Below are 16,368 nucleotides of genomic sequence, written 5' to 3'. Positions count from 1 at the left end.
TTTCCGTCGTTTGTTGATGTGGGATTGTTTTGCTGCGCGTGTGTGCCCTTGTGTTGAATAAAGCGGGAGTGTTAAGTGGTTACTGTTTTCTGCTTTGTGGGGACGAAATATTGTTACTGTGCGCTGGTGCGTCGGTTCGCATTGATGTAGCTAACAGTTAGCTGACTGGCGAGTGTTTTTCTTCATAGTGTGGGCGTTTTGTTGAGAGATGTTCCGCTGGTATTGGAGAGTTTATAGCTAGCTAACGTCGTGCTGTCTGTATTTTGGCTTTGTTTGCCCCGACTCTTGCACTGACCATTATGCAAAATGACGTAAACCGCATAGCTTCTGTCATGTAACCTTCACTGACGTTTTCCCATACCAGCATAATCTCTCCCCCTCTCGCGCCCTCTTGCACACATGCACACACGACTCATTTAGTTTCAGCTTCCCGCAGACAGAACACATGTTCAGTTTCAGTGTCAGTTCTGTTGAACCTTTCAGTCAAATTAAATGCGTATTATCGGGGCGAGTGCACCGTAAAATTTAGCAAAACGGAAGACAAGTGTCATGTTAGTGGTGGAGCGTCTGAGGTCAAATCACCTGGTCAGGTTTAAAAAAAAAAAAAACATTTTCTCGTCTGTATCTTGGGAGCTGGCACAGTTTTGGGGGCGGGGGGTCTCTTTTGGTCAGTTACTGGTGTACAGATTGGGTGGAGGACGCGTTGTTGCAGGCTTGCAGGGAACGGAACCACCCGAAGTGCGGAATAATGGTACATCCCACTTCAACCCGACCAAGCTGTGTCAGAGAGGATGCTCAGCTGTGCGGTGGACTCGTGAGCACTTGAGTGAACGGTGTGAATACTGGAAAGATCTGATCGTCACTTGCTCAGAGCGGAGGATAAGGTTACGTGCTTGGATTCCTTACAAAAGACGCAATGTTATGTGATCGGAGACCTCTTATAATGGAAGCCTAAGTCAATGCAGGACATAATGTTCCATTATTGTGATGGAATGGAAGGAATTGACTGAGCGCTAGAAATTTTGGTGCACCACGACTGGTTATTAGCCTTGTAGTACTTTCGTGTAATTAATTCACTTGATTCATTGAGCAGACTCCCTTATCCAGAGTGACTTAACATAACTTGCATTTGACATGTTGTCAGTTTTTACCACTGATTAGTCAATGATGCAACTTATGTTGTGTCTCTCTCAAGGACACTCTAGAATCCGGATTCAAGCATACATCCTCCTGTTTACCAAGGCAATATACTCGCCCAAAAATCATGCCACCGCTAGCACCCGTAGCATTGCCTTATTTGGTAGGTCTTTATGGGTTGTACGGCTGGGGTTCACTGTCTCTGTCCCAGTGTTCACAGGACTCTGCTTTGAAAAGATAAGGAGGTGGCAGGCCCAGGCTTACACCAGATCTCAATGTTTGAGAGGCAGTGGGACTTCAAGAGAAAGTGCTCAGGGTGTGTGTGTGTGTGTGTGTGTGTGTGTGTGTGTGTGTGTGTGAGCGTATGCGTGGGTGGGCTTGTGTGTCCGTGTGTGTATTTAGGTGCCTGTTTAAGCTCTGCCTGTTTTTGCTTAGCATTTCCTGCTGACTTCCTGTTCCTTAACATCTCCAGGCTGGGCTGAGCCTTAATTAGCCTTTTCTTGAAGAGGTCTTACGAGTATCAGTCAGTTTTTATTTCTTTGATAAATTCTGAAGCAATATTCGCCTATTAACTGCTCTCCTTGCAGTTATCACCATGTGCCCTCTGTAATCCCAGGTATGCACGTTACAGGGGTGACTACCTGTACTCAGAGCTTCTCAGAGCAATGTGGGCTGATCTAGGATCAGGCTGACTTTTTAGCTCATAATGGATAAACCGGAAACCTGGTCCTAGATTCCTTTTGTCCAATTATGTTTTTCATCATTTCTACACTTTGAATAACAGTCATGTTTTTGATCATTTCTACATGTTGAGCCCAAAAATCATTCACTTCATTATTTTTATTTCACAAAATGTAATCTTCAGCGTCAGCACAACTTGGCCTGCGCAGAACTGACTCTCCCCCCCCCATTGATTTGCTAGTAAGGTCCCCATTGAGGTAGCATTGCGTGATCGATGCCCGCAATCCCAAACTGGCTGTAAATTTTAACCACCAGCAAATTCAAAGTCCACTTCTGCCAACTTGTGCAACTATTTTTTACTTTTTACTTCACTGTTTTACAGCACCGATTCCTCCAGGAAGTGAACTGGCCAACCTCTTATGGCCTGGAGAAAAATGATTAATTGCATGCCAATATAATACAGACACTCAGAAACGCTGTGGCGCTCTTTTGTCACGCTTGCATTTTCTCATCGCCGGGCAACAACGATCAGCTCCTCCCACGAGAGCGGATGGGCCAAAGTGCTTATTTCTGAACTCACTGGCCTGCGGCATGTAGCGCTTAGCATTTCAGGTACTTCCACTAACAAAGGTGGCGTTGCGTCTCCTCTGGAGGGTGTATGCGCACAAACACAGTGGAGTGGAGTGTAATATCCAAAAACAGCATGCTATCCACTAGACTTCCCCTTTCACTGGGGCGCTGATTTGAAAAATACAAATAAAATTAAAAAAGTAAAATCACTGTATTGTGATTCGGTTCTGTTAGGTTTCCAAAGAGTCGCAATGAAGTTTTGACTTGTTTTTGAAACGGCGCTGCGATATTTGTGATGAGACGCTCACTGCTGTTGAATGTCCAAGATGGCCGACGGGCATGGCATGGGCGAAACGGGACGTGGGAGTACGCGGTGGGAATTGCCCCGCGAGGTCGAGGCCTACTGCATAAGCGTGGGGGTTACCGTGAAAGTAACGCTGGTTGCCGTGAAAGTAACGCTGGTTGCCGTGAAGGAGTCGGCGGGGCCGATTCCCCGGGACGTCCTGCTCGTGTTGTCCCTGGGCGCTTGTCGCCCCGAGATCAAAGGGGTACCCCTGCGAGAGCACGGCAGGCAGCACGCTGGGGCCTGCCCACACAGGAGGGGGAATCCCCGCGCCACCTTGTTTCACCTTAAATTCACACTGTCGTACTCTCTCTCCCTGTCTCCCCTTCTATCTCTCCCTCAGTCCTGTCCTTCAGTCTCTCCTTCTCTCCCCTCTCCTTCAATCTCCTTCTCTCGCTCTCTCCTTATGTTTCCTTCCCTCTCCTTAAATGCCCTTTCCCCATTTCTCTCCCTCATCCTCTACTCCTCCCCTTTCTCTCTCCTTCCTTCTCCCCATCTCTCTCCCTCCCTTTGCCCATCTCGCTCTGTTTCTTTCCCTCTCCCCATCTATCTCTCATCATCTCTCTCCCCTCCCTCTCCTCTCTCTCCTCTCCTCTCTCCCCCTCCCCCCCTCTCTCCGCGGTAGCGAGGGAGAGCTGTCGGGGACAGTTAGCAGCTCCTCTCATTGTGTGTGCACTGCAGCATTACATCCGCCCTGTGCTGGAGAGAGGGGCTGTCACGATCTCTCTCTCTCTCTCTCTCTCCCTCTCTCTTTCCCTCTCCGTCGCTCTCTGCCTCTCCCGCTCTCTCTCCCCCTTTTCCTTTCTCACTCTCTCCCTTTTCCTCTCACTCTTTCTCTCTCTCCCTCCCTCTGCCTCTCCCTCTCTCCCTCTCCCCTTCTCTCTCTCTCTCGCTCCCCCCCCCGCGGGCGTCTCGTTCACACCTCCTCAGCGCCCCCCCCGGCCCTGTTGCTCAGCATTCTGACATTGTCCTTTTTATTCATTCGTTTATTTATTTATTTATTTATTATCATTATTGCTTTCGCTTGCTGTCAAACTGAGTCTGTGATGATGTAACAGATCCTGTCTCTGGCTCGGTGGGATGCTTTGAAGTGATGTTTTCACTTCTCCATGTCCTGGCTGTGTGTGTGCATGGTAGAGGTTTGCACGGTATGAGGAAACGTGCGATAATGTTGTTGAATGTTTCGACGGCAATACGAACGCATTATTTCCAACATGCTTTCATTGAACATATTGCACCTGAACAGCCGATCAGTTTAACAGAACATAATTTTGTTCTGTCCGTCGCGGTTCAAGCAGTCTTTTGCGATGCGTTGATCTGGCATGTTCGTATTTTGATGAGGGTAAATATGGGACATACGGTTCGGCCCTGTGCGGCTCTGAGCCTGTGCATCATATGAGTTGTGCTGGCTCTCTCGACCGGCCGTCTGTGCCGCTAAATCTCATTTTTCACGGCGAGCGTTTGACACGTTTTTGATTTCTGCGCCTGGCCGGTGGAGAAAGCCGTTGGCCCTCGCACACGCGGACAGGAAGTCGTGTCACGGCACCCGGACGGCGTAACATGAACGCCGAGGCGGCGTGTCACAGGGATCGGCCTCGAAAAAAAAAATAAGCCTTGTGGCTCCACCGCAGAAAACCGGTTCAAATTTTGGAAAGGGCTGAAAAACTTGCACGGTGAGGATGATTCAGTGAGGATGCTGTTGTCATGTTTAAATGGGTTAGTATGCAAATGGAGCAGGGGCAAGAGGGGAATACAGTCCCTGTTTCCTCATAAGAGTCTGCAAACAACGTACACACTTCTGAAGAGGTATTAGATAAGCATAGACACACGCACACACACACGCGTGCACACGCACACACACACATTCACGCTGTCATTTGCGGTCAACTCAGCTGCGGCTGAAGGCCAAGAGGACCGGCCCTTGCCATTGCCGTGGCAACATGACATGGCACTCACCCTTCACCCCCCATCTATAAGTTGCTGGCGACCTCACTGGCGACTGCAGGTCTCTTGTCGGTTGCCGCGGCGACGCAGAAGTGGCTGATGAAGGGGAGAAATCGCCGGAAGAGGCTCGGTGGTCTCCCGCCGTGACGTGACCTGTGACGTCAACCGAGGGAGCGCGGCTCTCAGCGTAGTCATCTGTGAACGCTTCTCCCTGCCTTTCCTCACGAACGCTGTGAATGCTTCTCCCTGCGTTTCCTCACGAACGCCGCCGGCCCTCGCCGTGGAGCTCCTCCTGACTGGAGCTGCATGTGTGTGAGAGAGCGTGTGTCTGTGTGTGTGAGCGTGTGTGTGAGCGTGTGTGTGAGCGTGTGTGTGAGCGTGTGTGTGAGCGTGTGTGTGCGCGCATGTGTGCATGCGATTATGTCACACATCGTGCATGTACAGTGTTTCCCGACGGTGCTCTACAATACTTTATGCGCACACTCAGCATCTTGGTTGTACGCACATACACACGCATGCACACACGCACCCACTTACAGTGCAGTAATGTGTAATATGGGTGACTTGTGTTTTTATATGTTTATATATGTAAATGTTTATATATTTCTTGGCAGACTCGTTGTACTGCTGTGCAATGACAATAAAGGCATCCTATTCCGATGTACTCACACTATGTGTGTATTTACCTGTGCATATGTACACACGCACACGTGCACCCATGCTGCTCACACACTGCTCACTGATGCCTAACACCTTCGTACGCACACACACGCACACACACGCACACACACGTGTGCTGACTCATTGGCTGTTGTTTGTGCTTATGACTGTGTTGTTTTTGACTTGTGGGGCCTTCCAGCACACGTCATCCTGCTGGCTTTTCACCTTCCCCGGGCAGATTGAAATCTCCCCCGAAAGACAGAAAAAGTCATTCGGTCAGTCATGTTTGTTATGGGGACACTTTGTCCATCAAAGTCCTCCGAGTGCCTTAACGATGCAGGCGGACAACCTGGAGAGTGTGCTGGCTGCACAGACCCTTTCTGTGGCGGTCCCCATCTTGTGTTTGTATTTCTTGCGTGCCTCCTCGGACAGAGCAAACAAACAGCGAGTGAATCGCTCTTCAGTTCCCCTGTCAAAAAAGTGAGCCATCGTGAGGGGAGAGAAATGCCCTGCTGCATTCTGGGGCATTGAGACTTAGGATGGAAGGGATTAAGAGAATGCATTATGTGTATTTAGGTGTGCTTGTGTGTGCTTATGTGCGCCTGTCCATGTCTGTACCTGTATCTGTACCTGTGTGTGTGTGTGTGTGTGTGTGTGTGTGTGTGTGTGTGTGTGTGTGTGTGTGTGTGAGATAGATAGATAGATACTTTATTCATTTTAGAAAGCGTGTGTGTGTGTGTGCGTGTGTATAAGCCTGAGTGTGTGTGTGTGTGTGTCTGTGTGTGCGCACCTGTATGTGTCCATGTCTGTACCTGTGTGTGTGTGTATGCGCGCCTGTATGTGTCCATGTCTGTACCTGTGTGTGTGTGTGTGTGTGTGTGCGCCTGTATGTGCCCATGTCTGTACCTGTGTGTGCGCGTGTGTGTGTGTGTGTATGCGCCTGTATGTGTCCATGTCTGTACCTGTGTGTGTGTGTGTGTGTGTGTGCGCCTGTATGTGCCCATGTCTGTACCTGTGTGTGTGCGTGTGTGTGTGTGTGTGTATGCGCCTGTATGTGTCCATGTCTGTACCTGTGTGTGTGCGTGTGTATAAGCCTGAGTGTGTGTGTGTGTGTGCGTGTGTGTGCGTGTGCGTGCCTGTTTGTGTCCATGTCTGTACCTGCGTGTGTGTGTGTGTGTTTGCGCACGCATGTGTTTGTATGTGTGTGTGCGCGCCTGTGTTTCCATGTCTGTACCTGTGTGTGTGTGCGCGCGCGCGCGCATGTGTGTGCATGTACGTGTGCGTGTTTGTTTTTAATTATAATTTTCTAACTCTGGATGACTGGTAATAACCAAGCTGCAGCGCCCTGTATTCAAGGAGGTGTGTGCAAATGCTAGCATGCCTGATTCAGTGGGCGTAGAGCAGGAGACCGAGGTCCTGGTCACGGGTTGGTGAGGAAACCGGTCTTAAGTTACCACAGGTTCTGTAGACAAATAAAGATTTCCAGCTCCACACTGATAGTTCTGTCTCTCGGCGGAGCAGGAACATTCCAGCCTAATGCATCTCATGAACGTTCCAGAAGAGGCGTGGCCAAGGACAATGATGTCAGCGGTGGATGTTCCGTCCCATGACACCCCACTCCTTGAATATTCCATTGACATGGCACTGGAAACTTTGGGTGCCAAGTGGAGCCCAGAATAAGGAAGCGGAGCGCTGGAGGAATGTGGGAGCTGACCTGCGGGGAATCTGTCGTCCTTGGCCGGGCGGTCTGAGGAGTGCTGCATGTCATCGGCGGCCTGCCGACTCATCGCTCTGTCCCTCTGCCGTGGGTCGGGTGAGCTTTGCGGTGCGGTCTTGCCCAAGGAATATGAGGGAAGCGAATACGCACTGTGTGACACCCCTAAGCCTTTAATCCTAAACGGCTCTGATTACTGTTTACCGGGCTTGCTGATCTGGGGACGTAGCGTAATGACACCTTTCTCCAGGAGGGCGGTCTCCTTCGTGGCGTTTGAGCTCCGCCGATTGGCTGACCTGCTTTCTTTTCCTGTCATGTGACCGGAAGTTGGACGGGGATCTGGAAGGGTCTGGCTGTGTGGATGCGTGGAGATGGTGTCTGGGCTTCCTCCGAGCCGAGGGCTTAATGAACTTAACGGGAGCCTTTGATTGGGTGTGAGGCCTTGAGTTACCTGTTGTTCCAGGTGTCAATTGGCTGCAGGTCAAAGGGTAACTCGGCACACTGGACCTTGGATCTTCAGGCCCAGGGCTGGGCCGTTAACAGCTTCTCTGGGTGGTTTGGATTGAGGGGAGTGAAAGGAAAGGAATGTATTTTTCTCATCCGGTTGCAGTCCTCACTCCATAAACATCCCAGCCTTGAAATGGCATTTGATCACGCCTGGCGGAGAAGCTTTTATAGGGCAGATGCCAGCTTGATTTTATTCATGTTTCCTTATTTTGAGAAGATTTGCATAGCGAAGCACCCAATGTTCTGAAAGTGTGACGGATCATGGTGTGGTTGAACAGCGGTGTGTACGTGTAAGATTTCCATCTCCTGTCGATTTTTTTTTTTGGATTTTTTTATAGTCGGGGTTGGTTTCATTGTACTTTTGTCTGACGGTTTCAGTTCTGGCTTGTGTTGTGTCCGTGTGGTGAGAGAGCTGAATAGGCAGACATTTTTGGATGCTTTTGTGTGTTGTTTTGTTGTAAAGGTGGGATGTTGGCTAAACCTAGAGCAGCTGTTTTCTGTGCCTTTTACTTGGCTGTTCATTCATACCGTCGCTGTGAGTCAGGGTAAGGGTGCACTGGAGGATTCCTGCATTATCCTGCTTTAAGGCCTGTTTTTTAACATGCTGATGTTGAGGGTCCAGGGTACTGTGTGTACGGTCATTGGAGGTACAGTTCTCCGGGGGGGGGGGGGGGGGGGGCGGGGCGGGCGGTTGTGGTTGAACCATTGACCCTTAAAGTACTTAACCCGAATTGCTTCAGTGAGCCCCCAGCAGTATAAATCAATGATAGTGTATGGGATCCTGGATGATGCTTTTGGAGGGATTACAGGGCAAGCATAGGTTGTTCCTAGAAACCGGGCAACAGCTCGGGCATCGGCGGGTTTGAGTCTGGGAGAATGGGACCCTCACACGACCGGACGGGCAGATCACGGACGTCAGCACTCAGTCCTTTATGGGTCCTTTGCGTCGCTGTTTCCCCCTTCTGCTTTTTCCCCCTTCTGCTTTTTCCCGTCTCCCTGGTCACTTTGGGCGGGATGGGCCCTGGCCCCTGACCCCTGACCCCTGCCCCCCTGCGTGTTTGTGCGCGCCCCTGCTCCGTCAGCGCCGCGGGTTCGGCCGGGCGCCCGGCGCACGCGAGACCCTCCCTGCCCCGGGGCGGGCTGCCGGTGAACTCTCAGTAGGGCTGTGTGTTTGTGTGTCTGTGTGTCCGTTTCAGCCGGGGGCTATTTTAGGCCCGGAGAGGGCTATTATTAGCGCTGGCGGCCTTCCAGCTGTGGTGATGTAATCGCCCGTTGCTCTCGCCACTTTCCTTATCCGCACAACATCTGGATGAGTTTGTTGCGCACACACACACACACACACACACACACACATGCGCACATATCCATACAGACACATGTTTACTGCCATAACAAAAGCTCAAACCCAAACATACACACGCACACCCGCATGTGCCGTGTAGTCCGTAAGTATTTGGACAGTGGCAAAATTTCAGTTCACTTGAGCTGGAGTGTGATGTTGCAGTGCAGACTGTCACCTTTACATCTATGTCAGGTGATCTGTGTGGGAAACGCATCCTTTTTATACTTAGACGCCATTTTCAGGGCACAAGAAGTAATTGGACAGTTGGCTTCTCAGCTGCGAGGTATAAGACATCTAGGCTATTGATTGCCTTTGGAGTCTGTTATTGCCATTTGTCAATGTGAGGAACAGGGTTGTGCCAATGATAGTCAAGGAAGCCATTATGATGTGGAGAAAGAAGTCAAAACAGTCAGAGACGTAGGCCAAACAAGAGGCTTACAAAAATGAACTCGGTCTTTGACTCTTTGAGTACAGAACAGAAACAGAAGTTTCAGAACAGAACACAAATTGTACCACTGTCCAAATACTTATGGACTGCACTGTACGTGCACACAGGCATAAAAACACAAAAATGCATACCCACATGCACACAAGTGTACATATGCTATCATTTACACACACACACGCACACGCACTGATTCACCATTTCCTCTTTGCCGCATTGTGTTTGTCACTCATAGTCAAATGTAAGCATTGTGTCCCTGGCCCCAGACTGGCTTGCCCAACTCAAACAGTAAGCATTTTGTCGCCCGACTGTCTGGAATTTGTTGACTTGGGCAGCGGTGATAGATTCTGAAACACCAGTCGCTTGTCTTAAAAAGACCCCCTCTCCGCGTCTCCTTATGACTTGGTATAAGTACTATGCGGTGTAGTCATTCTGCTGCGCCACGTTTCGGGAGAGACGAGTCACCTTAAAGAGACAAGCAAAATTAAAAATTAAAAAAAAAATCTAAATTTGGAGCCGCGTCCCTTAAAGACGAACTGAAACGGAAGAGTGGCCCTAGCGTCCGTCATATGACGCGCGCGCCAGTGAAACGGATCTGCAGGAATGAGGATGCACGCCACTGTGTGAAAAGGACAATGATTGGAGGGGAAGGGAAGATTGACAGACCTTCGGTCGACATACACGCCCACCTGCACACGATGACATAAAACGCTCTAGGAAGTGGATGGGGGAAAAAAAACCTTGGTGTGACAATACACAAGCATTACAATTTTATAATCTCTTAGGAATACATGCTTTAAGATGTGTTCGTATGGTGATGAAGGAAAGAAGATTTTAGAATTTAGATTTCAGCTCGTCTTTAAGGGAAAGGTTTTTTTTCCCTCCAAGCTCTTTGGATGCAGTTGCCTTAAGATAGTGATGGTGTTTTGGGCACTATAGGCCACGCAGTCCTACAGTGGAGCTAGCCTCTCTAAAACTGATGGCAGTTGGAGTATCATTTCCTCATAAAATCCTGGGCATTTATTGGAAGAGTGTCTTGTCTGTCACTAATGATAGGCCACATGATGGGATCTGGGTGGGGCTAATGCAATGTCAACCCAGGGACCGAGGCAAGTTATTTTATTTTGACGGCGGAATGATCTGGCTTTTTTTTTTTTTTTGCATAAATCTGAGGCAGTTATGTCATGGCTTTAGCTGCCAGGATAATATGAAATGTCCCCTATCTAATAATTATTTTCTTTGAGTTTTTCCCATTTTATTTTTCCATCCCTTTTGTGGTAGTCTTTTCTGCTCTGTCCTAAAGAGGGCTGTCTCTCTGTATAAATATTTCTCTCCCTCTTTCCCTTCTGTCTCTTTGGCTGGTCTTTTTTTAGTTTTTCCTCTCTTATCTGGACTTCTGAAGTAGAGGTTGCTCCTGGGCTTAACTACAGTAGAATTTTTTCTTCTTTTTTTTTTTTGGTTTGGTTTGGTAATGAATCTTGTGAGACCAGGCCAACAGATAGAAATCCGCCCATGTGTTCCTTTAAGTGACATTCATATGATTCATGCGGGGGAGGGGGGAGGGGGGGGGGGTAAATAATGTGGAACACCTTGTGAGTCAGGCCGTATAGGAGAATTGTCAGAAAGTCCCCTCTGACCTGCATATAGAGTGGATTATGAATTACCCAGAGCGGTGGACAGGTTCTCCAGAAAGCGCTGATGGCATAAAAGACTGATGACACCAAGCATTTGCCTACAATTTACAAGGCACTGGCCATTCCATATTCCAGATCAGTTCTAACAAGATTTTTTAAAATCCATTTAATGGTCGACTTTATCCTCAAACAGATATATCGGGTATCTGATTTAATTGGTTAATTTGCATTTGCATTTACATTTTTGTCATTTGGCAGACGCTTTTAATCCAAAGCGATTTACAAGTGCATAGGTTCTTCCACAAGTTAAAGCATCACATCCATAACTAGTAAAATACACGTGAAGTTTTGTTCTAAACATACAGTCATCATAAGTGCCAATAATTTTAACCAATACAGTTGTTATTGGTCTGTCTATATATCAGTCTAATCACAGGTTATTCTGCAGGCATTGGGCTGAACTAGGCTTGCATGTCGTCCCTTTCATTGGTTACCTAGTAGATGCCAGGCATTTTGAGTCCAAATTTTCACGTTCCTGTTCCTCACTGATTATGCTGATTTTTTGCCTCTGAATCATAGCCCACCATCTCTGACTGTGTCCCCCACACTTCCCACCGTCTCAGTGACTGCGTCCCCCACACTTCCCACCGTCTCAGTGACTGCGTCCCCCACACTTCCCACCGTCTCAGTGACTGCGTCCCCCACACTTCCCACCGTCTCAGTGACTGCGTCCCCCACACTTCCCACCGTCTCAGTGACTGCGTCCCCCACACTTCCCACCGTCTCAGTGACTGCGTCCCCCACACTTCCCACCGTCTCAGTGACTGCGTCCCCCACACTTCCCACCGTCTCAGTGACTGCGTCCCCCACACTTCCCACCGTCTCAGTGACTGCGTCCCCCACACTTCCCACCGTCTCAGTGACTGCGTCCCCCACACTTCCCACCGTCTCAGTGACTGCGTCCCCCACACTTCCCACCGTCTCAGTGACTGCGTCCCCCACACTTCCCACCGTCTCAGTGACTGCGTCCCCCACACTTCCCACCGTCTCAGTGACTGCGTCCCCCACACTTCCCACCGTCTCAGTGACTGCGTCCCCCACACTTCCCACCGTCTCAGTGACTGCGTCCCCCACACTTCCCACCGTCTCAGTGACTGCGTCCCCCACACTTCCCACCGTCTCAGTGACTGCGTCCCCCACACTTCCCACCGTCTCAGTGACTGCGTCCCCCACACTTCCCACCGTCTCAGTGACTGCGTCCCCCACACTTCCCACCGTCTCAGTGACTGCGTCCCCCACACTTCCCACCGTCTCAGTGACTGCGTCCCCCACACTTCCCACCGTCTCAGTGACTGCGTCCCCCACACTTCCCACCGTCTCAGTGACTGCGTCCCCCACACTTCCCACCGTCTCAGTGACTGCGTCCCCCACACTTCCCACCGTCTCAGTGACTGCGTCCCCCACACTTCCCACCGTCTCAGTGACTGCGTCCCCCACACTTCCCACCATCTCTGACTGTGTCCCCCACACTTCCCACCGCCTCAGTGACTGTGCCCCCCACCCTTCCCACCGTCTCACTGACTGTGTCCCCCACACTTCCCACCGTATCAGTGACTGTGTCCCCCACACTTCCCACCATCTCTGACTGTGTCCCCCACACTTCCCACCGTCTCAGTGACTGCGTCCCCCGCACTTCCCACCGTCTGACTGTGTCCCCCACACTTCCCACCGTCTCAGTGACTGTGTCCCCCACACTTCCCACCGTCTCAGTGACTGTGTCCCCCACACTTCCCACCATCTCTGACTGCGTCCCCCACACTTCCCACCGCCTCAGTGACTGCGTTTGCTGTTCCCTCTCTCACCGTTTCTCTGTAGACACGCCATTACACTCGTGATGCAGACTAACGTCGTTGCTGGAAGAATAGTGAAAGAAAACTGACCCTTCCAATAAAAATGTCATGACATTACATTACATTTACATTATTGGCATTTGGCAGACGCTCTTATCCAGAGCGACGTACAGTTGATTAGACTAAGCAGGAGACAATCCTCCCCTGGAGCAATGCAGGGTTAAGGGCCTTGCTCAAGGGCCCAACGGCTGTGCGGATCTTATTGTGGCTACACCGGGATTAGAACCACTGACCTTGTGTGTCCCAGTCATTTACCTTAACCACTACGCTACAGGCCGCCCTATGACTGAAAAGATTCATTAAAGACTTGCTTGGGATGTCCAAGACCAGGCTTGACACTTCCTGGATTGCAGGGAATAGGACACGCTAAGATGGTTTGAATGGGCTTGTAGGCTTTAATGTTATTGTGTTCCTGTTACCGATGCGATTGGCTTTAGAGGAGGTTTGTGCTGAACTCTTTGTCTGCTGCAGGTGGCCATCAAGATAGTGGACAAGACCCAGCTGGATGACGAGAACCTGAAGAAGATCTTCAGGGAGGTGCAGATCATGAAGATGCTGAGGCACCCGCACATCATTCGCCTCTACCAGGTCTGTGCTGTCCGTCTGCGCCTCTGTCTGTGCTGTCCGTCCGTCTGTCTCTGTCTGTCTCTGTCTGTCTCTGTCTCTGTCTGTTTGTCTGTCTCTGTCTGTCTGTGTCAGTCTCTGGCTCTCTCTGTTTGTCTATCTGTTTGTCTCTCTCTCTGTCTGTCTGTGTCTCTGTCTGTGTCTCTATCTGCCTCCGCCTTCCTTCCTTCCAGCATTTGGTTCTTTTCCCTTTGCCCCTCCTGGAACGGTGTTCTGCTGCCATTCCTGTTTGGTGTTGGCGTCATGTGTTTGGAGCAGGCCTGCCTGATTTGTTTTGTCTTTGGGGGACATCTCTCCTTGTCTCATCCTCCTCCAAATGTTATCCAACATCCCCTCTCCCTTCCCCCATGCTTATTTCTGCTCTGTCTCACAATGTGAAGTCCTCCATGTTCAACCACTGCGATGCACTTTGGTCTAGCCGATGCACAAAAAAAGCCTTGTTGTTATTAGTACAAATTACAGAAAGGTTGTCAGTCCAGAAGGGAAAAAAATATGTTGGGAGCAGGGCCGGCATGATTCCGGGAACAAAGTTCTCCTGTGACTGTTTGTTTACAGTAGCCACAATTATCGCAGTGTGTGGTCCATACCAGGATCATGCTGCTCCTGGCATTTTGGTATCTTGTTCTACGTGTCACGAGCAGATCTCCACACTGGAGTGGTGAAAATGTCAAGCGATGCAAAACAAACCAAACCAGCCAGCGCCTGTGTGCCTCTTGTTGGTTTCAGCCGTCCTGCGTGAGTTTACAAAACTGGAAACCTGCGAATTAAATGCTGTCGCTGTTGCCGTTTTAATGAGAGGCCATGTTAATGCATTGGGTTTGAGTATATGTCTCTACCCGAAGAAGCGCGCTCATAAATGATAGATGAAACTACTGAACATGTTCATTGCACGCTCACACGCAGTTGGAGGCTATAACGGTAACTGTGCACACTTTACATGAAAACGGATGCCCGAATCCGAAACGCCCGGCTGTTCAAACGGACCGTTTGCCGCATTGAAGTGCGTTTTTAAAAACGGATAAAACCTGCGTCGGTCGGACAGCGTTTCAGCGGCTGTGTGCGGAGTCGAGTTTAATCCGTTCCCGAGCGCTGAGGGAGGCTCGCTGCTGCGGTGTGTGGGCGGCTGCTCGTCGGGTCAAACCAACAGGGAGAACAGGAGGGCTCGTTGTTGTGCCCTTGTCTGTTTTTAAACTGCCCTGATGCAGTCCTAACCAGTGCAGTGCCTGTCCACGGGCGCTTCGGTGCGGATGCCGGCCTTTTAGCGGATTACCTCATGTTTGGGCTCCCGCTTCTCCGTATGCTTTCCATACATCTTCAATCGGATGTAGGGCTAATGTTTGCTAGCGCCATTAACGATGTGAAATCCTCAGACAATGAACAATTGTGGAAGCTAGCCAGTCTCAGGTTTGACTCTGCTCAAGTTCTGTGTGTGTTTGCGAGTGTGTTTGTGAGTGTGTGTGCAGGAAATACATCAGTAGATACATTAACAATAGTTGATACTACTTATAATTACAATTCAAAGTACTTATTCGGGTAAAATACTGTAAGTGGTGATAATAGTGTCAGCCGTTAATAATAATAATAACTGAAATAGTAATTAGATAATATAAATAATAATAACCGTAATAAATGTGTGTCTCTCCATCTCTCATAGGTGATGGAAACAGAAAGGATGATCTATCTGGTGACTGAGTATGCCAGCGGTGGAGAGATATTCGGTAAGTGGTCAGGATGTTCACACACACACACACACACATCTGTTTGCATCTTCTGTTGGCACAAAAACAATAACACCTTCGATTTGGTGTTTGACCAAATCAGTTTAGTTCAGAATCCTTACTCCCTCTCCTGTTCCCGCACCTCTTCCCCCTCTCTCTTCTCCTCTTTTCCATCCCTCCATCCCCCTGTCCTCTCCCCCACCCCCTCTTCCCGCTCCTCTTCCCCCTCTCTCTTCTCTCCTCTTTTCCATCCCTCTGTCCCCACTGTCCCCCCTGTCCCACCATCCCACCATCCCCCTGTCCCCCCTTCCTCCTGTCCCCCCTGTCCCACCATCCCCCTGTCCCACCATCCCCCTGTCCCCCTGTCCCCCCTGTCCTCCCCGTCCCCCTGTCCCCCCTGTCCCCCCTGTCCCCCCTTCCCCCTGTCCCCCCTGTCCCACCATCCCCCTGTCCCACCATTCCCCTGTCCCCCCCGTCCCACCATCCCTCCGTCCCCCGTCCCACCATCCCCCTCGTCCTCTCTCCCCTCCCCAGACCACCTGGTGGCCCACGGGCGGATGGCAGAGAAGGACGCTCGGCGGAAGTTCAAGCAGATCGTGGCGGCCGTGCACTTCTGCCACTGCCGCAACATCGTGCACCGAGACCTGAAGGCCGAGAACCTCCTCCTGGACCACAACCTCAACATCAAGATCGCAGGTAGCGCCACCTACAGCCCCGGAGGCGTAATGTCTGCTGTGCTGACTACACCAGTAATCTCCAACATTGAGTCGTTTAGGTCAAGTAATTACTCTGTACTCCCCGTTTCTGTCTCTCTCTCTATTCCCCTTTGCCCTTCCTCTCTTTCTCTCTTTCTCTCTCCATCTCAATTCAGTTCCATGATATTGCTTCATTGGTGCATTCCAAAAGTGCATTGGTATTTGCAAATCATACATGTATAACACACAGACACAATACAGTCTTGCACATTAGAGGAACGATGGGGAAAGACTACAGTGGTAATAAATGATGAAATCTATATTGAACGGGTGGTGAACCTGAGATGCGTGAAGATGCACTGTTCTCCCCCCGGTCAGATTTTGGCTTCAGTAACCTGTTCTCCCCCTGGGTCAGATTTTGGCTTCAGTAACCTGTTCTCCCCC

The 16,368-nt window shown here is 50.1% G+C and overlaps 1 protein-coding gene across 2 annotated transcripts in view; it reads left to right on the top strand.

Moving 5' to 3' along the window:
• sik3 (SIK family kinase 3) overlaps positions 1–16,368 on the top strand; it is a 39,405-nt gene that overhangs the window by 1,173 nt on the left and 21,864 nt on the right. For both annotated transcript variants that reach the window (XM_061217755.1, XM_061217754.1), the window contains exons 2-4: positions 13,359–13,475; positions 15,166–15,229; positions 15,764–15,925. In XM_061217755.1, coding sequence (XP_061073739.1) covers positions 13,359–13,475; positions 15,166–15,229; positions 15,764–15,925 — 343 coding nt within the window. The remainder of the gene's footprint in view (positions 1–13,358; positions 13,476–15,165; positions 15,230–15,763; positions 15,926–16,368) is intronic.

The sequence above is a fragment of the Conger conger genome, chromosome 13 (assembly GCF_963514075.1).
Source record: "Conger conger chromosome 13, fConCon1.1, whole genome shotgun sequence".
In the NCBI taxonomy this organism is placed as follows: Eukaryota; Metazoa; Chordata; class Actinopteri; order Anguilliformes; family Congridae; genus Conger; species Conger conger.
Note: the sequence above shows the minus strand (reverse complement) of the source record. Positions and strands in the feature narration are given on the sequence as shown.